Source organism: Rhinoraja longicauda, chromosome 7 (assembly GCF_053455715.1).
Source record: "Rhinoraja longicauda isolate Sanriku21f chromosome 7, sRhiLon1.1, whole genome shotgun sequence".
NCBI lineage: Eukaryota > Metazoa > Chordata > Chondrichthyes > Rajiformes > Arhynchobatidae > Rhinoraja > Rhinoraja longicauda.
Genome location: NC_135959.1, coordinates 47,858,095 through 47,880,256, shown reverse-complemented (window position 1 = coordinate 47,880,256; position 22,162 = coordinate 47,858,095). Strand labels below are relative to the sequence as shown.

The following is a 22,162-nucleotide window of genomic DNA, read 5'->3' as shown; positions in this document are numbered from 1 at the left end:
ATTCACACTACCGCTCAGCTTAGTATCATCTGCAAATTTGCTAATGGGACTTTTAATCCCTTCGTCTAAGTCATTAATGTATATCGTAAATAGCTGGGGTCCCAGCACCGAACCTTGCGGTACCCCACTGGTCACTGCCTGCCATTCCGAAAGGGACCCATTTATCCCCACTCTTTGCTTTCTGTCTGTCAACCAATTTTCTATCCATGTCAGTACCCTACCCCCAATACCATGTGCCCTAATTTTGCCCACTAATCTCCTATGTGGGACCTTGTCGAAGGCTTTCTGAAAGTCGAGGTACACCACATCCACTGACTCTCCCCTGTCAATTTTCCTAGTTACATCCTCAAAAAATTCCAGTAGATTTGTCAAGCATGATTTCCCCTTCGTAAATCCATGCTGACTCGGAATGATCCTGTTACTGCTATCCAAATGCTCAGCAATTTCGTCTTTTATAATTGACTCCAGCATCTTCCCCACCACTGATGTCAGACTAACTGGTCTAGAAAGGAAGCATGCAGGTACAGCAGGCAGTGAAGAAAGCCAATGGAATGTTGGCCTTCATAACAAGAGGAGTTGAGTATAGGAGCAAATATGTCCTTCTGCAGTTGTACAGGGCCCTAGTGAGACCGCACCTGGAGTACTGTGTGCAGTTTTGGTCTCCAAATTTGAGGAAGGATATTCTTGCTATTGAGGGCGTGCAGCGTAGGTTTACTAGGTTAATTCCCGGAATGGCGGGACTGTCATATGTTGAAAGACTTGAGCGACTAGGCTTGTATACACTGGAATTTAGAAGGATGAGAGGGGATCTTATCGAAACATATAAGATTATTAAGGGGTTGGACACATTAGAGGCAGGAAACATGTTCCCAATGTTGGGGGAGTCCTGAACCAGGGGCCACAGTTTAAGAATAAGGGGTAGGCCATTTAGAACGGAGATGAGAAAAAAAAATTCAGTCAGAGAGTTGTAAATCTGTGGAATTCTCTGCCTCAGAAGACAGTGGAGGCCAGTTCTCTGAATGCATTCGAGAGAGCTAGATAGAGCTCTTAAGGATAGCAGAGTCAGGGGGTATGGGGAGAAGGCAGGAACGGGGTACTGATTGAGAATGATCAGCCATGATCACGTTGAATGGTGGTGCTGGCTCGAAGGGCCGAATGGCCTACTCCTGCACATATTGTCATTGTCAGAGTGAGGGCCAACGCAAATTGGAGGAACAGCCCTCATATTTCGCTTGGTTAGTTTACACCCCAGCGGTGTGAATATTGACTTCTCTAACTTCAGATAACCCCTGCTGTCCCTCTCTATCCCTCCCCCTTCCTAGTTCTCCTGTCTCCGACTACATCCTATCTTTTTCCCGCCCCCTCCCCTGACATCAGTCTGAAGAAGGGTCTTGACCCGAAACGTCACCCATTCCTTCTCTCCCGAGATGCTGCATGATCCGCTGAGTTATTCCAGGATTGTGTGTCTACCTTCAACCTATCAAGTCCATGCTAGCTATACTTCAACAAAAGTCAAAACATACATATGATCAGTTATATGAGAAATTTGAAGCAAAGAATTAGAATTCTTTTGACTTCCTAAAGCTTCAAATTCTTACACAAAGAGACACTAAGGTAATTTAACCTTCTCCAAGTTAGAGACCAACCTCGAGTCTTAAATGGTAGATGTGGAGAGACATATAAACATGTATGAACTATTTTCTCCTCTTCCAGTCATTAGAAGGGAATTACTTGGTTACTGCAGGTAACTTCATAAGATCATAAGTGACAGAAGCAGAATTAGGGCATTTGGCCCATCAAGTCTGCACAGCCTTTCAATCATGGCTGATCTATCTCTCCCTCCATCCCATTCTCCTACCTTCTCACCAGAGCCTCTGACACAAGAATCCAACTGTCTATCTCTGTCTTAAATATAACCACTGACTTGGCCTCCACACCCTTCTGTGGCAAAACATTCCACAGAATCACCACCCTCTGACCAAAGCAATTCCTCCTCATCTCCTTCCTAAAAGAACCTCCTTTAATTCTTATGACCTCTAATCTTATGACCTCTAGTCCTAGACTCTCCCATTAGTGGAAACATCCTCTCTACATCCACTCTAACCAAGCCTTTCACTATTCTGTACATTTCAATGAGGACTCCCAGGAATGAGTTGGTTAACGCTCATCATACGTGATCATTCTTGTAAACCTCCTCTGGACCCTCTCCAGAACCAGCACATCCTTCCTCAGATATGGTGCCCAAAATTGCTCACACGTTTTTGGTAATCCTGCACCAGCACGCCCAAGTCCCTTTGCACCTCTGATTTCTGGATTCTCTCCTCATTTAGAAAATAGTCTACGCCTTTATTCCTACTACCAAATTGCACGACTCCACACTTTGCTACACTACATTTCATCTGCCACTTCTCTGCCCACTCTCCCAACCTGTCCAAGTCCTTCTGTAGAGTCCCTGCTTTCTCTACACTACCTGCTCCAACTTCTGGCATTGGCTGTAAAAATAGTAACTTTAATGAAGAAGTCATGAGTAATGTGTTATACCAAAAATTTGATTTTTTTTTTTTTTCTGGTCTATGCAACATTGTCTTGTGAGAAATTGTATTCTTTCAATGTGATTGTTTCTGCACTAATTCCAACATTATTATTTGTTGGAATTAATCCAATGGTATGCTTTGGATCCCTGGACTCTGAAATGTTTTGAGAGCTGTGATCAAAGTTTCTTGCTTCTGACTTTTTTTACACCTCTTCCAAAATCTCTTTTCTCAGCTTCAACCACTGGCTTGTGAGAAGCTGAATTGACTCTTGTTATATTTTTGTCTAAGCTCAGTTAAATAATTGCATTAATAATATTTGTTGTGGGCTGCAGAAAGCTTTGTTTGTCCTGGATAACGTCCTATTTCTGGGTGAAAATTGCATGGGTTATTCATTATGTAATCAAATTCAATGATTAGTTTAGTATAAGAATATGTATTCTTTAGATTATATTTTACAACTGATCACAAAGCTGTTGAATGGAGCACCAAAATAAAATAATACTGTTGGCAGTGATACTTCCATATACATATGATCCTCAAAAAACAATTGTAAACCATGGAACAACATTAATAGGTCTATAACCTCCTGAAGAAGAATCAGGTTATGTTGCATATAAAGATGCTTCAACACAACAGTGTTGTTTTTGTAGGTGTCCCTGTAAACTGCCTGGGCCAGTGGTTAACAGTTATGTTTTGTAGCTGTGTGAATTACCTTAGTCAAGTAAGGTGGAAAGAGATTTTATATTTTTCGCAGCCTTTGCAGGATGTACCACAGCAAACAGGGATGTGAAAACGTCAGGTTATGCATAATCTTTCTGTACTGTATGCAATCATGGATATAAAAAGGCAGTCTATGCCACACTGCAATATTTATTACATAATCTTGAGAAAAGAGCATCCAATTTGTACATTCTCCCTTATGACCATGTGGGTTTTCTCCGGGTTGTCTGGTTTTCTCCCACACTCCAAAGGTTTGTATGTTAATTGGCTTTGGCATAATTGTAATATTGCCTCTAGTATGTAGGATAGTGCTAAGTATATGGGGATCGCTGGTCGGCGTGGTCCCAATGGGTCGAAGGGACTGTTTCCACGCTATATTTCTAAAGTCCAAAGTTTTACAAGTTCCCCACATCTTCCCACAGTGTTTGGCATAATTAACAGTTAGCACAGAAAGTTATTGAACGTGGTAATTATATTTTCTCCACTAATCCATAACTTTCAGTGTAAACACTGGTGTATCTACTATAGGCAATTCCCACTGGAAAAACACGCGATGCTTTTGAGGCAAAGGACGATTTTCAAGATGATTTAATGGAAACATCGGGACATGGATCCGGAGACCTCTTTGATGATAAAAATGACAAAGTCCCTGAAGGAGGTGATTATAATGAAAACAATGACTCATCGGTTGGAACAGGTAAGACGTTTATAAGATTAGAAGTTAAATATTAGCTCTACATTGGCTCATTTTACAAAAATCTATAAAGTTGCACGTTGTGCTTATACACTTAATCTTGACTACAGGTATTTAAGTAATTTCAGCATCCGTGGTCAAGAAAGAGCTTGGCTACATAGAACATAGAAAAGTACAGCGAAGGAATAGGCCCTTCGCTCTCCAGCAAAGGATTGGAGATGGTGATACATAAATGTGGACATTCTGAGGATTTGTGGAGATATTTGTCTCAGAAATTATGCTTTTTATGTTACACTAATCTTCTTTATAGATTCAAAAGTAGCAGTCACATGGGTGAGGTGAGAAAGAGTGACTGGAACTCTTTAGCACCAAGGATTTGTTTGATCCAGAAGTTTGACAATTTATAAAGAAATAATATACACGGAATCTTTATTACTACAATTCTAAAATAAGAGAAAATGATGCTTCACATGGATGGTATTGTACCAATGTAACGGTTTAACGATAGAAAGCTAGTTGAGACGCGAATACACTTTTAAGGGAAAGAAACTCTTCGATATAAAATAGCTTTCTATTGTTACAGAATAGAGACAAAGTTACATTGATTATGTTAACGGATTAATTTTACCGCTTTGCTATTTTCTTAAATAATTTATGAAGAAACATTATGTTGCACTTTCATCGTTTTCACTTTCAACTCTCTTTCAGGAGCAAAGAGCATTTTATCTGAAGACAATTTGTCAAAGCATGATTTTCTCCTCCTCGACATTCTCCGATTCCTCTGTTGCTGCACAGCAGCAGGACAGATACATGCACTTTCATTCAGGTGTACTGACATTAGAAGAAAGCTACTGTCATTAATTGAGGACATCAACCACAACATTTCAAAACCTCCCCACTTGCATATGGTGGGTGAAGCTCGAAAATATATTTGGTTTTGTACTTCTTAGGGGAGTAAGAGGCGACCGTGGCTGACAAGGGATGTCAAGGACAGTATAAAAATAAAAGAGAAGAAGTATAACATAGCAAAGATGAGCGGGAAGCCAGAGGATTGGGAAACTTTTAAAGAGCAACAGAAGATAACTAAAAAGGCAATACGGGGAGAAAAGATGAGGTACGAAGGTAAGCTAGCCAAGAATATAAAGGAGGATATAAAAGCTTCTTTAGGTATGTGAAGAGGAAAAAGTTAGTTAAGACAAATGTGGGTCCCTTGAAGACAGAAACAGGTGAATTTATTATGGGGAACAAGGAAATGGCAGACGAGTTCATCAGGTATTTGGATCTGTCTTCACTAAGAAAGACACAAACAATCTCCCAAATGTACTCATGGCCAGAGGACCTAGGGTGACGGAGAAACTGAAGGAAATTCACTTTTGGCAGGAAATGCTATTGGCTAGATCCCCAGGGCCTGATGGTCTGCATCCCAGGGTACTTAAGGAGGTGGCTCTAGAAATCGTGGACACATTGATGATCATTTTCTGATGTTCTATAGATTCAGGATCAGTTCCTGAGGATTGAAGGGTAGCTAATGTTATCCCACTTTTTTAAAAAGGAGGGAGAGAAAACAGGGAATTGTTAGCCCAGTTAGCCTGACTTCAGTGGTGGGGAAGATGCTGGAGTCAATTATAATCTATGAAATAGCGGCACGTTTGGAATGTAGTAACAGGATTGGTCCGAGTCAGCATGGATTTACAAAGGGGAATTCATGGTTGACTAATCTTCTGGAATTTTTTGAGGATGTAACAAGTAAAATGGACAAGGGAGAGCCAGTGGATGTAGTGTACCTGGATTTTCAGAATGCCTTTGATAAGGTCCCACTTAGGAGATTAGTGGGCAAAATTAGAGCACATGGTATTGGGGGTAGGGTACTGACATGGATAGAAAATTGTTTGGCAGACAGGAAACAAAGAGTAGGGATTAACGGGTCCCTTTCAGAATGGCAGGCAGTGACTAGTGGGATATCGCAAGGATCGGTGCTAGGACTGCAGCTGTTTACAATATAAATTATTTAAATGATTTAGATGAAGGGATTAAAAATAACATTAGCAAATTTGCAGATGACATAAAGCAGGGTGGCAGTGTGAACTTTGAAGAAGGATGCTATGAGGATGCAGGGTGACTTGGACTGGTTGGGTGAGTGGGCAGATGCATGGCAGATGCAGTTTAATGTGGATAAATGTGAGGTTATCCACTTTGATGGCAAGAACAGGAAGGCAGATTATTATCTGAATGGTGTCAAGTTAGGGAAAGGGGAAGTACAACGAGATCTGGGTGGCCTTGTACATCAGTCACTGAAAGAAAGCATGCATGTACAGCAGGCAGTGAAGAAAGCTAATGGCACGTTGGCCTTCATAACAAGAGGAGTTGAGTATAGGAGCAAAGAGGTCCTTCTGCAGTTGTATAGGGTCCTGGTGAAACCATACCTGGAGTATTGTGTGCAGTTTTGGTCTCCAAATTTGAGGAAGGACATTCTTGCTATTGAGGGAGTGCAGCATAGGTTCACTAGGTTAATTCATGGAATGGCTGGACTCGTATGTTGAAAGAATGGATGACTGGGCTTGTATACTCTGGAATTTAGAAGGATGATAGGGGATCTTATTGAAACATATAAGATTATTAAGGGATTGGACATGCTAGAGGCAGGAAACATGTTCCTGATGTTGGGGGAGTGCAGAACCCGAGGCCACAGTTTAAGAATAAGGGGTAGGCCATTTAGAACGGAGATGAGGAAAATCTTTTTTACCCTGAGAGTTGTGAATCTGTGGAATTCTCTGCCTCAGAAGGCAGTGGAGGTCGATTGGATGCTTTCAAGAAAGAGTTAAATAGAGCTCTTAAAGATAGCGGAGTCAAGGGATATGGGGAGAAGGGAGGAACGGGGTACCGATTGTGGATGATCAGCTATGATCACAGTGAATGGCAGTGCTGGCTCGAAGGGCTGAATGATCTACTCATTGCACCTATTGTCTATTGTCTATTATGCAGAGATGCACAAACATTTATTTTGCACAGACTCTCTTTAGAGATATTAACCTAAATGCTTCATTATCTCCATCGTCCATTAAAATCAAATGAATTATACAAATGATTGCTCCCTCTGGAAAATGTTGTCTTATTGGGAATTTGGACCTCATCCAACCCACTCCCAATCATTTTCTATTAATTGATAAATATTTTTAAATTAATCCTATCTGACATATAGCAAAATAAACTAGCATGGTTCCATAATCATAATCATCATAATCTGGGACGTCGACTGATGCAACAGATTTTGCTTTGTTAAATAAAACATTACCAGCTTACCCTGTGATATGAAGGGATAGTGGGGCATGTATTGCATTTGATTTAAAGGTCTGCCATTGTGTGGCTTCTACTGCAGGGAGTTTATTTCCTGACATGTGATGCTAAGTTTGATTTACCTTCAGCGATGTGCAGTGTAAGCATTGAGTACTCGTTCTCTAAAGGCCCATCCAGAGCGGTAGAGCCTTGGGTTTGATCCTGACTACTGGTGGTGTCTGTACGGAGTTTGTGCGTTCTCCTCGTGACCGTGTGGTTTTCGGCCGGCTGACGTGACATTTCACAGAGTGCTGGAGTAATTCAGCGGGTCATAGAAACATAGAAAATAGGTGCAGGAGGAGGCCATTCGGCCCTTCGAGCCAACACCGCCATTCATTGTGATCATGGCTGATCATCCACAATCAGTAACCTGTGCCCAACTACTCCCCATATCCCTTGATTCCACTAGCCCCCAAAGCTCTATCTAACTGCTCCAGTTCCCTCCCACATTCCAAAGACATGCAGGTTTTTTAGGTTATTTGGCTTCTGGAAATTGTCCCCAGTGTATAGGATAGAACTGGACTACGGGTGAGAGTAGGGCGGCGCTGACTTAGTGGGCAGAAATGCTTGTTTCCACGCTGTATCTCTAAACTAAATTAAAACTAGACTAAAACAAACGTTGTGCAGTGCCCTACAAGTAACATTCCTCAGGCTTCTGCAATATAATCAAACATCCCTTTTAATCTTTTGTCGATGAGTACCATTATCTGTGATGAAATGCGTTGAGCTCTCTTTATATGGGGAAATTCTTCTCTGCTCGTAAATGTTGTGATGTTTTTTAAGGAATATTGCTTGAGCCTTGGAGCTAAATGTATAATGCATATTACACATTGTATATTAGCAGCAAAGAATGAAGGTGTATTCTATTTGCTTTATCGCAATGTAGACTGTGAGAGCCTATCTTGCGAGTATAGTAGTAAACTAATAATCCTACCATTTTTGATTAAGCTTAGTCGCAATCAGGAGAGTGAACAGGCACTGTAGATTATTACTTCACTGACCTTGGTGGAATGAAAATTACATATGTTTATTCCTCAAGATAATTATCAAATGATCATACGGGGAAGTGTTCATGTATAAGTGATGTTATGTAGATGTAAGGTAGACACAAAATGCTGGAGTAACTCAGCGGGTCAGGCAGCATCTCGGGAGAGAACGAATCGGGGACGTTTTGGGTCGAGACCCATTCCTTCTCTCCTGAGATGCTGCCTGACCCGCTAAGTTACTCTATCATTTTGTGTCTACCTTCGATTTGAACCAGCATCTGCAGTTTTTTTCCTACACATTATGTAGATGTAAAGTATGGGCAGTAATCTAATTTGTCCTGAAAATAAAAAAGACAAGCCACGTTTTTAAATTTACAATGGGGTAAATAAATATTGGCAGCAGTGATATAATTTGTAACTTGTCAAGAAATGAATGATGATTCTAATCCTAACATAGAAGGATTCAGGATGCCCTCGCAAATAGCATTTTACTGTCATTGGGATTTCTCAGTTATGCATATGTTTTAAAGGTCAGACCATTTGTACTGATGATGAAAAGGGTCAGTTTGAACTTGGCTCCAACCTGCTGGTTCTCCCTTTCCCACTCCAATAAGTACATGAACCTTTGGTGGCTCCATATATTGAGGGCACGTGATCTTCTTCCAACAACTCCAGAACTTTAACACACAAACGTTTGAATATTTTGAAAGACACTTGGTCAAGTTCATGGATAGGAAAGGTTTAGAGCGATATTGGTCAAACACAACAAATGGGACAAGCTTAGAAGGAGCATCTTGGTTGGAATGGACGAGTTGGGCCAAAGGGCCTTTTTCCTTGCTATAACAGTATAACAGAGCTTTATTTGTCGTTCGGTACCGAAGTACCGAATGAAACTACATAGCAGTCATAGAAAAAAAAAGAACACAAGACACATAACCCCAACACAAACGTCCATCACAGTGACTCCAAACACCCCCTCACTGTGATGGAGGCAACAAAACTTCCACTCTCTTCCCCACGCCCACGGACAGACAGCTCGTCCCCGACCGACCCGCACAGTCCCCGCACCGGGCGCTGAAACGTCCCGCGGCCGAACCGGGCGATGAAAGGCCCGCGACCAAGCCTTGCGCAGCTAAGTCCCGTGGTCGAGCCGCACCGGGCGATGTCAAGTCCGCAGTCGAGCCGCACCAGCGATGAAAAGTCCCGCAGTCGAGCTGCACCGGGCGATGTTAAGCCCCGCAGCCGAGCTGCACCGGGCGATGTTAAGCCCCGCAGTCGAGCTGCACCGGGCACTGTTAAGTCCAGCGGCCAAGCCGCACCGGGATGTAAAGTCCAGCGGCCAAGCCGCACCGGGTGATGTAAAGTCCAGCGGCCAAGCCACACCGGGATGTAAAGTCCAGCGGCCGAGCCGCAGCGGGCGATGTTAGGCCCCGCAGCCGAGCCGCACCCCGCGCCGTGAGGAAGAGAAAAGTTCCCCCCCCCCCCCCCACACCCACCCACACCACCACCCCCTCCCACACATACACAACCAAAAAATATATATAAAAACCATCCCAACACCGACACACAACAAAAAAAAGACGGACAGACTGCTAGTCAGCCGCTGCCGTTAGGCGCCGCCACTGTTATTTATCTTTCATCCACCTCCAATTTGGAAGACCAAGGTATGTGAAATGGGATTACGACAGGAGTTTGCAGGATTTGTTAAAGTGGTTTAGAGAAATATGGGCCAAACTATGCATGTGGGAATAGTGCAGACGGGCTATCTTGGTCACCATGGGCAATTTGGGCCGAAGGACCTGTTTCCATGCTGTGTGACTCGATGGTTGTAAATTGGATGTTGGGATATGTAAAAAATCAAGTTATAATTTTCCAGTTCACTGCAGCACACTGACAATATCCCTTTCTGGTGATGCTTCTTGTTTAGAAGTACATCATGTGGTCAGTCTATAACTGAATCTGCTCATTAATAAATGCATGCGATTTTGCTGACTTATCTTGTTTATGTCTGATCTTACAGTACTTAATCCTCTTAAAAGAGCTCCCATCAGAAGAAGGCAGTCTACCTTCAAGTGATTTTGTCGTACTTCTAAAACCACTCTTGTAAGTAGTAATTTTGTCCCCATAAACCTTCAACTCGGGAATTTGAGCGCTTGCTTCCAAAATTTTAAACTATCATTCTGCCAATGAGGCTCTGTGCAAAACACCAGCTGATGCTCACAAAAGGTGACTGGAATTCAAGACATTGCATTACCCAGTGTTGTACCTCAGCAAAATGAAGGGGGAAAAATGGAATGTTGCAAATGTCTCCTAAGTAGATAACTAGAATTGCCATGTGGTAGAGGCGTTTTTTCTCAGGCGCTCCATTTTTTTTACATCTAATATTCCTAGAATGTGAATTTTAATTGTACTATTTTTTGACTTTGTAAAAGAATAAATGAATATCGGAACTTTGAACAAAATATGGCATTTTGTAATTGTGGCTTCTGTACTGTCCAGGGACTTGTGTTCTGTGTATCGATGTGATCAAGAGGTTTGTTCAGTGATCCTGACACACATTCTTCCATTACTGTCGGTACATGGCGTTGATGCTGATGAAATGGCTAATATTCAAGGAATTTTGCTAAAAGCAATTGGAGCATTTTGGTATGTATAATTACTTCCACTCTCTTCATCAGACCTTTGCAAGTTATTCTTTCTGTTGAAGCCAAAGTGTCTACTTTTTTTTTTCTTGGTATGTAGTTGACCAATTGACACATGTAAAGCAAGGAATGGCAAGCAATTAGAGTCATGCACCGTAGACACAGGGCCATCAGGCCAACTTGCCAACACCAACCAACATGTCCCATCTACATTAGTCCCACCTTCAGGGAATTTACTTAAAGAAACACTGCCTGAACCATGTCCCTGGCGTTACACACATACCCCTGCCGGGGGCTAAACAGGAGAATAGAGAGGGAGATTTCCGCTGCTATTCCCTCTGGGCCAATTAACATGAGGCCGCTATACTTTATCTGTTGTCTCTGTTGCAAGAATTGCTGCATGCCTTCCTCATACTGCTGCTGAGGAATCTCGGTGAACAGGGCAATGCAATTAACTTTCTGTAAGAGTTTACTAATACGGATGAGGTGTTGCAACAAAGAAGCAGGAGTTTCTGTCAACTGCACAAAAGGACCAATGTTTCAAATAGGGGATTATCCTGTAGCTGCCAACAATGCAGCATAGCTTGCCGTTGCTGTTCCGTTCTGATCCTTTGCATCAGATTATAAGGTGCATGCATCAAATTATAAATTAGAGGATACATGCCCTCACTTTTGTTCTCATCTTTATTCTTACTATTTATTTTGGGAGCCTGAGGTATTTTGGCCACCTTTAACCATTTATCAAAACAGCCCAACATATAATTATAATCCCATGTGGGATCTCCATCTCCTGCCTCTAGTTCTCGTTCCAGTACGATATCTCTTTTAAATCGAACAATCAGCCAAAAGACCAGTCTTCTTGTGATTATCCATAAAAATCACTTGTAAGTGGAACAACATACCTGCTATCTCCGGTTTCCGACCATACGGTGTTGTGTTGCATGATAACCTTTATCCTGCTATTGCCTTTAGTTCATTAGTTTTTTAATATACAGGGGGCGCTTATCTGCAGCTGCAGATAAGTGTGCTCAGGAATTTACAAGCAAGCACTATGGAGAAGTCACAAGCGAGTACCAAGTTTTAACTCTTGATTTGCCAAAAATAATTCTTCCACACCACCCCTAACTGCATTTGTTCCAGGTCCCTCTAAACCTATCCTATCCATGTACCTGTCTAAATGTTTCTTAAACATTGCAATAGTACCTGCCTCAAACTTGTCTAGACACAAGGAACTGCAGATGCTGGTTTACAAAAAAAGACCCACAGTGCTGGATTATTCAGCAGGTCAGGCAGCATCTCTGGAGAGCATGGATAGGCGATATTTTAGCTGGGGACCCTTCTTCGGACTGCTTGTGCGTCTGAACTGTTAGTCTAGAACTGAATTCTAGTCTAGTACATTTATTTTCTATGTTACTGTACCAATGTTGTGTGTGCTACTCAGCCAAGATTGGCCCATCCTCAAGGAACAGAAGAATGAGAGTTTGTATCATTGTGGGGAAGTGCTGTTTTTTTTATTGGTAGTTCTAGAAGTAGAGAGCACACTCGTGATGAGGAAAGGGTTATCCATTTCACATTAATATCAGGAAAAAGATCTTCATTCAGAATCGTGTGAAGAAGTGGAATTCCTCAACTCATTGTCCTATGAATGACATTCATTGGTCACATTCAAGGTATTCGTGGGAGGGGGGTGGTTAAAAAATATGTGGTTTGGATGTGAAAGTAGACAAAGTACAGAATCAATTGAGATATTATTGGTTGTTGAGACATGCTGGAGATGTTCTATAACTTCTTGTTCTCATTTATAATAGGCATCTAAGCAAAGAAGGAAAATGTAATGTGCAAGTGAGAACTGCTCTGGTGAGATGCATGAAAGCCCTACTTGAGGTAAATCAATTACTTGTGTATGTTTATATTCACATAACAAATTATCAAAATGTTCAATATTTATCTATTTTATTAATTTAAATTTATTAATTCAAAAGATCATCAGTCTGAAGAAGGGTCCTGACCCGAAAAGTCACTTATCCCTGTTCTCTTGAGATGCTGCCTGACCCACAGCATTTTGTGTCTTTCTTTGATTAAAATTTATCATTGGTTTGAACAGTTAACTGTTTTAACCATATACAAAAGGTCCCCTTACACTCCTGATAATTAGAACATAAGTAACTAAAGAATAAATAGCCTCTTAGCATCTATCCTGCCAACCTCACCTTACCCCTTAAAATTGTTTGTATCACAGAAATGGCTCATTCTACAAACTCCAGGAACTATAATAAAATATTTTTTAAAACACTACAGAACAAAAAAGCCAATTCTCAACATGTGGGACCATGTTTTATGTAACAGCAAATAATGGCATCTTCTGCTTGTGAACATGACCTAATTGCAATGTAATAGCACTATCTTTAAATTTTTAACCAATTCCATCATATTATCAGATGTTTTCACCGTGTGAGAGAGAGAGAATTACAAAAATGAGAGAGTTGTGATCAGTTTTATTTTGACGGAAAGTCTTCAACCTGAAGCATTAGATTAAACACTGACCTCTGACTTTATTTTTAATTGTTTTCAGTACTTGCTGAAAAATTATTGGATCTTCATAAATTACTAATTTTTTTACACAATGCTTAAACTGTAGTCACCCTGTAACCTTTTTCTTGAGATCCTGGTATCAGATAGTACACAGGATAATATGCAATAATTTCATTTTTCTGGTTCGGGATATAAGACAATAAAATACTCTTGAGTCCTGATTGTGAATAAAACCTGCATTAATATCTTCAAGATGCAAATGGAATATTACAGCTTATATTATGTTCATGTTAAATGTTTCACTTTTGTTAGTGCAACTGATGTTTTTTGATAATGTTTTGTTTTTTATGTCTTTTCAGAAAGATCCTCACTCCAAGTGGACTGTGCTTTCCATCCGAGATGAAGAATTGCCCGTCTCTGAAGCCTACACAGAGTTCCTAACAGACAGTCATCACCAAGTTCGCATGCTCACTGCTATGTCTATAAACAGGTAATTTTTCAGTTTTCAAATGCAATAACCCTGAGCTGTAAAAGATTATATCAGTTGCACACATGAGTAATGCCAGAGCCGAAAAGATTTCTGAGAAATTAAGATGATGATGTATATCAATTCATTTTGTACCTTGGAGAAAACAAGGCTTACAAAATTCAATTTGAATTAACTTCTTGTCTATTGTCAACTATGAAGACTGCAAGCTTGTAGCTCCTCCATAAACCTCTCTCCGAGACCAGGAGTGCGCCAGTGGCGATCTCGGGCTTGTCCGGGCAGCTCGCTCCTGGTCTCAGGCTTCCCCCTGCAGTTCACCCGTGCCATGAGAGGAGGCTCTGGCGGACTCTGGCTTATCCTGGCGGCTCAGTCTACCTCTGCTTGTGGGCGCGTTCCTCAATGTCCGTGGACAGGACGAGGCATTTCAGGCTTGTCCCAAGCATTCGGCCTTGGCCTCAGTAGAGGCAATGGCTGTCTAAGGCTTCTTCCCAGCAGCCCAGTCTTGACCACACGATGGCACTGGTGATTTTAGGTTTGTCCAAATAGCTCCTTGAACTCCTCGAAATGTCTTTCTCGAACCTACAGCAGGGGAATACGGTTAGGAGGGAGACACCCCATTTTCTCTCCTTTCCTCTCTTCTTTCTTCCTTCCTTCCTCTCTTTCTCATCTCCTTCTCTCACCCTCTCCCTTCGGAAAGTGATAGGTGGAATGTGGTGTGTTGAGGGAGATGAAAGGGGTAGGGTGGGGAATGATGGACAGAGGGAAGCAGGTTGGGAAAGGGGGAGTATTCTTGTAGGTGATAGTTGGAAACACACTTTCCCACTTTCATCAATCCATCCAGCATCTTTATTCACTTTTTCCATCCATCCCCCCTTACTACCTCAACTTACGACCCTCCCTACCATCCCTCCCTTTCCTTGCTCTGACTATCACCTACCAGCCTCTACCCTTCACATTCCCTTCCCCTCTATCCGCCCATTACCCAAGCTTATATAGCTGGGTTTCTTCTCCCATGGCTCACCTTCCCCCCCCAATGCATCCAATACAGCTTGAGCAGTTGAGCCTCCTCAAATTTTACACAGACAATTATGTGAGAGTGTAATCTCTATTCCAGTTACTGTATTTCTTTCAGTCTGGGACTTTTAACAAAGGGAACTATGTGACTTCTTTTTAAAATGTGGTCACTTATGTTGAACAGTTTCTTCTCTCCAGTCTTTTCCAGGAGACTCGGGTACAGGATACGTCTGTAAAGTTGAAAGCCCTTCCCGTGAAACTGCAGCAAAAAGCCTTTGAAAATGTGTATATGAAAGTGCAATCAGGAATGAGATGTCAGGTAACTTTTCTTTCATTTTATTTTCAATTCTTGTGCATTTATTGTTCCTCAGTTCAGGTACATCTTAATGAAATTCTAAAAAGAGATCATCCAGTTTAGGGAAGGTCATCACCTTTTTCCATGTTCCTTTATTCTCCATTGTTCCCTGATGTTTGCCAGCTCCCCTAACCCTAATGTCCCATATCATGTTAAGTGATTAAACTGACACAGAATGTAAAGTAATGCACTCAATCGTTTCTTTTTACCTCCGAGTGAAATTCTTGCATCAATATTATGATGGGTTAATTAGGATTGATTCATTTTCAGTAAGTTAATTTTCTGATTGTGATTCCTGTTTTTTTTTTCTTTCTGTTTTCCTTGCTACCATTCTCTTAATGCTCACTGTGTTTGCAATGCCGTAATTGGATAGATTTGTGCACCTGGATTGTTTTTTTCTATCTTTGGTGCCTCGCTGTAAATATTTGCATCTCTCCGGACAATGTTTACTGGATCATTAACTGAAACTTACAGATCAGAGAAATCATAAATTCTTGACTCCAATAAATTCGCTGATCTGAATGACTGTCACCGTGAAGAAGGTCCATTAACCTCAACCAATCAACAGTCAAGAGTGTTTTATTGTCATGTGTCTTGAAACAGAACAATTAAATTCTTGTAGCAGCACAACAGGTAAAACTAGAGTTAAGTATATGATACTCTTTTTCCTACCAAACTCTTTCATCATTTGAACTTTAATCATTGCTCCTGTTTTAATGTCATTATTGCAGAGCTCCATAAGAAGTAAAGGAAGAGAAAATGGATTGGGATCATTTTGAAATCATAGCTTTAAAATTTCATTAAGAATTCTACATTTTAAAAGATCCTTCTCTATATAACTATTTTATAATCTTGCAGAGACACAGCAAGGCACTGAAATATTAACTATTCCATTATTCATTCCTGCCATATGTAACCGGGAAGCTCACAAAAATATATTAATACTATAATAATTGCATCACTCAATAGAGAAAGATTGCTCCAATTACACTGGAGCTAACTTTACTTGAAGTTCATTCCCAATGTGCAACCATAGATGGCAGTCTGTGACACTAAATGGTCAAATAATGTTACATATTACAGTACTGTCTGGAATATTAGGAATCCATGAAACACCAAATCGTGACTTCAAAATGAATCCTTTATGGCAATTAATGTTTATGAAGAACACAGAGGACAAACCAAACCCAGAGCCTGAAGAAAGGTCTCAGAGATACTGCCTTATTCACTGCATTACTCTGCCAAGTTATTGCAGCACGTTATGTCTTTCCCAGAGCATTATTTTGTAATTGACAATTATATTCAATTCTCTCCCAAACATTAATATTATCATTAATAAAAATGAACTGCAGATGCTTGTTTATACCAAAGATAGACGCAAAATGCTGGAGAAACTCAATGGGTCAGGAAGCATCTCTGGAGAAAATGGATAGGTGATGTTTCGGGTTGGGACCCTTCTTCAGTCTGATTAAAGAGAAGAGGAACTGGTAGCAAGAAAAGACCCTTTTATTTTCTTGCATCCAGTTCCTCTCTCCTACGATCAATCTGAAGACGGGCCCCGACCCAAAACGTTACCAATCCATTATCTCCAGAGATGTTGCCGGACCCGCTGATTTACTCCAGTATTTTGTGTCTATCGTTAATATTATCAGAATAATTCATATTATTCCTTATTTCTAATCTTCAGAGTCCCTGACCAAACTTCCCATTCTTCTGTCTCCAGTACTTCCTACCTACATCTCCACCCTTATCTGTCCTCTTAATGCTGAGCTCTGCATCGTTACTTTTGGTCATCCCATCTAATATTGCTTCCATTCTCCCTGTGATCAGCTTCTTTCTGGTGCCTCTCAAAACCAATGTAAGAGATTATTCTGCATTAATGTGGCAATGCAAATCGAAGATGCCTAGTCTGTGCATGGCTTTATAAAATATATTCTCCTTGTTTCTTCAGAATTGTACATCCCCAGAAGAACTCCAGGATGAGAAATGCAACAGAGGAGCTACGTTGCTTATAGTGCTTTCATTGATCATGTGCAGCAGCCCCATATGTGAAAAGCAGGCTTTATTTGCTATATGCCAATCATTAAAGGAGAACAAGCTAGACCCTATGCTTGTTAAAAAGGTAACTATGAAATGAAATAGTTATCTTTATAATAGATGTTCAAGTGGCACGGTTTACTTCCTCATTCTGTTTTCTTTTTGTGTATAAGAATAACATATCAAATGCACGTATGTCAACGATTAACATTCTCTGTGCAGAAATCTCTGGTGTGGCACAGTGGCGCAGCAGTAGAGCTGCTGTCTTACAGTGCCGGAGACCTGGGTTCGATCCTGACTGCAGTTTGTACATTCTCCCTGTGACAGCATGGGTTTTCTCCGGATGCTCCGGTTTCCTCCCACATCCCAAAGATATACAGGTTTTTAGATTAATTGACTTCTGTAAAATTGTAAATTGTTCGTAGTGCATGGGGTAATGTTAGTGTACGGTGGTGATCACTGTTCGACACAGACATGGTGAGCCGAAGGGCCTTTTGCTGTGCTGTATCTCAAGTCTAAAATCTTTACATTTAAATTTCCCAACGCCTCTAACTCCGGTCACGCAAATGGAGTATCGATGTTGGGAAGACCTGCTGGAACAGAAAGGAAAAATATTAACATAAAATCTAATATCACCAAATATTTTGTATTTTTGTGATGCAGAAAATATTTTTGAAATTGCATAATTAATCTGTGGTGACCAATTTTTCCCATCCAGCAGTCAATAACAAATGCAGAATATTTTTTATTGTTCAGGATTTTATAAAGCCATATTGTTTTGAGTTATACATATATCTGTTTACTTTTGCTTAGATTCTTGAGTCTACATCAAAGTGTTTGACTTACAATAGTTTGGAGAGCTTCATGGTTTCTCATATAGATTATCTGATCCATGAATGGCTGGCAGTGACTGATCCTGACTACAAATTGCCTACATTCCCTTACATCATATTGAACTGCTCTAATCTAGAAGAATTTTACAGGTAAATGGTGTGTAAGTCACAACAAAGAATACCGTAGTGGTCCTGTGTTTCTGCAATATATCTAAACAGGTTTACTGATCTTTAACAGTGCTATGTTAAGTGAAAGTAAATGTGTTCAAAGTCCACAGTAATAAGTTTATTGGCACTAAGAAAAATAGACCAACTATTTTTCTCACGTTCAGCAGACATATATGTTTGCTTGGCCTTATGTGCCCAGACCAAGGGCCTTTTATGCAATTAGTTAGGGGCATCTCTGGACAAGCTCTGAATTTGACTGTCTGACTTACAGAACTGTTGAAAAAGGTTGTGGAAACGTTAATATTGCTGCTAGAGTCTTACAGAGTAGAAACGGGTTCTTCGGCCCAACTTGCCCATAGCGACCAACATGTCCCACCTGCCTGCTGATATCCCTGTAAACCTATCCTATCCATGTACCTGTCCACATTTTTTTTTTTTTAACTGTTGTGATAGTACCTGCCTTAACTACCTCCTCCTTCAGCTTGTTTAATATACCTGCCTCCTTTTTATGTAAAAGAAAAGTTGCCCCTCGGGTTCCTATTAAATCTTTTCCCTCCTCACCACACCGTGCTGCTATGGGAAGTGCACTTCAGATCTTGCAGCTGAGAGAGATTGAAGTAAAAGAGTAGTCTGAGTTTGATACTGCATTCGTCTGTTTTTCCATCTGTGTAACTGTACTGTGCCTTCTGTGAGAATAACAGCATGAACTAAGAATTTAAAATATTTCTCAATGAATATGTTTCACTTTTCAGCACAAATTCAGTTCCAAACTAAGTACTAAATAAATATACTCTGATCATATTGTGATTCAGAATAATTTAAATTATTAAATTATTATCTTGATAGCTACTGATTTGGAACAACGGTTGTATTTGATTCTCTTTATTAACTTTTTTTGTTTCTGTTTTAGGTCCTATTACAAAGTACTTATCCCCCACCTGATGGTTACTGGGAACATGGAGGAAGTGAAATCAATTGCTGCTCACATTAACAGACAGTGGAAAGAATTGCTTGTTGATTGCCTTCCAAAGATAATGGTTAATATTCTGCCTTACTTTGCATATCAAGAAAATAATGGATCTGATAATGTTTTTGCACAACGGAGAGAAAATGCATCCAAGGTGTATGACATGCTGAAAGAAGATGATTGCCTGGGGAAGCAGGTGAGATATACCGCCATTTTGTTGTACAGTTTTTGAGTTATTTTACATGTACTAGAGCCCTCAGGTGAGTCATTATGCTACCATGGAGAAAAATCATATAACCAGGGATTAGTTTAGTTTATTGTCACGATTAGTTTATTTCACGCTTTATATGAAAGCATGCTCCAGAGCTATCTGCATCTCTAGCCAAACCCCTGCCAGTACAGGTACAGCAATGGTACTAATCAAACAATGCGGAAGAGAGTCAAGGTACATCCACTCCATAAAGAGCAGAGCACATCGAATCTGGCTAATTATCACCCAATCTTCTCTAAAAATGGTGGAAGATGTCATTAACAGTTGTATCGTAATTCAGTACAGCACAGGATCGGGCACAACGTTTGTGCCCGATATGATGCCTGGAGCTGGACCAAAGAGCTGAATCCCAGAAGTGAGTTAAGAGAGGCAGCCTCCAACAGCAAGATAGCTGTTGATAAAATGATCCCCAATGGGCATCAAGAGGTTGGTTGCGGTTGTTTAAGGAATTGTGATGCAACATATTTTCCCTTTCTTTATAGCCTCGCTGATAAAAGTAATCTTGAAGTAATCATAGATAGACACAAAATATGGGATGTAGGGAGAAAGCAGGAATGGGGTACTGATTTTGGATGATCAGCCATGATCATATTGAATGGCATTGCTGGCTCAAAGGGCTGAATGGCCTACTTCACCTATTTTCTATGTTCCAAAAGGTCAGAGTAACTCAGCGGGTCAGGCAGCAGCTCTGGGGAAAAGGAATAGGTGACGTTTTGGGTCGAGACCATTCTTCAGACTGAGAGTCAGGGGAGAGGGAAACGAGAGGTATGAAAAGGTACAGAACAGATTGGTGCCGGCACCCAAAGAACCCACAATGGCCCATTGTTGGCTGTGGAGGAGGTGATAATGAGGAGATACGAACAGTAAAACTAGCAGGATGAGTAAGGTAGGGGAGGGATTGAGATAGAGGGAATGCAAGGGTTACTTGAAATTAGAGAAATCAATACTCAGACCTCTGGGTTGTAAGCTGCCAAAGTGAAATATGAGGTGTTGATCCTCCAATTTGAGTGTGGCCTCACTCTGACAGTGGAGAAAGGCAAGGACAGAAAGGTCAGTATGGGAGTGGGAAGGGGTTAAAATGTTTGGTAACTGGAAGATTGTGTAGGCCAAGGCGGACACAGTAACTTTGCCTCTCCCTCTTACTCTCCAGTTAAAATTTGGATATCACCCAGTAATATGTCTCCTGTTATTGTTGTGACTCCAATAGACAATGTAAACTCTGGTGCATTTCAGTTACATGCAATCTGAAGTCAGTATACTGATACTCGTATCGTAGTTTATCAGAAAAGATAAGAAATATTTCAGAAATAATGAAAGTATTGAATGCATTTTTTTTTCAAGAAAGCTTTAAAAATTAGGATGTTTATAATATTTAACATTAGTATTTATCTTTTCCTTTTTTAAAAAAAAAGCAAATTGACCATTTGAGCCTCAACAACTTGCCAGAGATTGTTGTTGAGGTGCTCAATACCTTGTATGATCTTCCTAACCAAGATGAAGCAAATGGTGTAGAGCTGGGGAAGTTTGTTGGGTAAGGAAACTAAAGTACATTTGAATCTATTTTTTTACTGATAAGACATAATGGGCAATGATTTGCCTGTAACAATGCTGTTAGAACCTTGTGGAAAGTGTAGTTATTTTTTAAGCAAGCTTATTGTAATTGTAGTTTTGTTTTATTTTTCCACAATAAGAAATATGTTTTAACCTTTCAATATCAGTACCTTTATTGCATAAGCAACAAAATCTATTGAATAAAGTAATATTTTTTTCTGTTTAAACAAGGTTGTTTAATTCCATTTGTGTGTTTATGTTTAAATAGATCTTTTGAATTTGTATGAGTAAAAGAGAAATCTAATTAGTTTTATCCATTATCCCTTGAATATTTTTTATCCAACTGGAGATCAAATCTGTAAATAGTGTGAATTGTGCAGCATTAATTTCAAAGTAAATAAATGTAAATAAATAGATATGACTTGCCATTTTACTAGGAAATTAATCAGATAGTTATTGTGATCCATAGTGCGTCGATGGATTTTTTTTCCAGAATTTTGTATGATGAAATAATAGTTGTAATTTTCTGCTTAAGAGTCAAAAGCTATTCTATTTCCCTCTTTTATTCAGGCCAATGGATCCTGCACCTAACCCACCTCATTTTCCTTCCTACATTATCAAAGCTACTCTCGAGTATATTGGCAGCTGCCATAAAGAGAAGTTCAAATCACTTGTGGCAGTACTTTCAAAAATCCCTGTAAGTTCTTTCTTGTATCCACTTTCTGTGCTTGCATTTGTGAACTTACTAATAAATCCTGCTTTTTAGTTGTTTTAGCTGATTGGAGGGTGGGAGTGGGTGTAACATTCTTCACAGTAATGCACCTCGGTGCATGCACTGCAAAATTATCAAGAATTCAGAACATTCCTTTGCGTGAGAAGACTAACTCCTAGCTGGATTTACATACATAGAGTGTCTAACAAATATTTTTGTGAAAACTGGGAAATGCCAGATTATAACTGCTGGAGTAACTCAGCAGGTCGGGCAGCATCTCTGGAGAAAAGGTATGGATGATTTTTTTAGATTTAGATTTTAGATTT

At 40.3% G+C, this 22,162-nt stretch overlaps 1 protein-coding gene across 1 annotated transcript in view; it reads left to right on the top strand.

The window, feature by feature from the left end:
• The window catches only part of atm (ATM serine/threonine kinase), a 110,184-nt gene that overhangs the window by 33,105 nt on the left and 54,917 nt on the right, over positions 1-22,162 (top strand). Inside the window, exons 17-28 of the mRNA XM_078402472.1 lie at positions 3,783-3,951; positions 4,657-4,856; positions 10,288-10,370; positions 10,767-10,913; positions 12,718-12,793; positions 13,801-13,931; positions 15,141-15,261; positions 17,249-17,419; positions 18,148-18,317; positions 19,246-19,498; positions 20,986-21,104; positions 21,695-21,821. Of these exons, the coding sequence (XP_078258598.1) occupies positions 3,783-3,951; positions 4,657-4,856; positions 10,288-10,370; positions 10,767-10,913; positions 12,718-12,793; positions 13,801-13,931; positions 15,141-15,261; positions 17,249-17,419; positions 18,148-18,317; positions 19,246-19,498; positions 20,986-21,104; positions 21,695-21,821 (1,767 nt within the window). The remainder of the gene's footprint in view (positions 1-3,782; positions 3,952-4,656; positions 4,857-10,287; positions 10,371-10,766; positions 10,914-12,717; positions 12,794-13,800; positions 13,932-15,140; positions 15,262-17,248; positions 17,420-18,147; positions 18,318-19,245; positions 19,499-20,985; positions 21,105-21,694; positions 21,822-22,162) is intronic.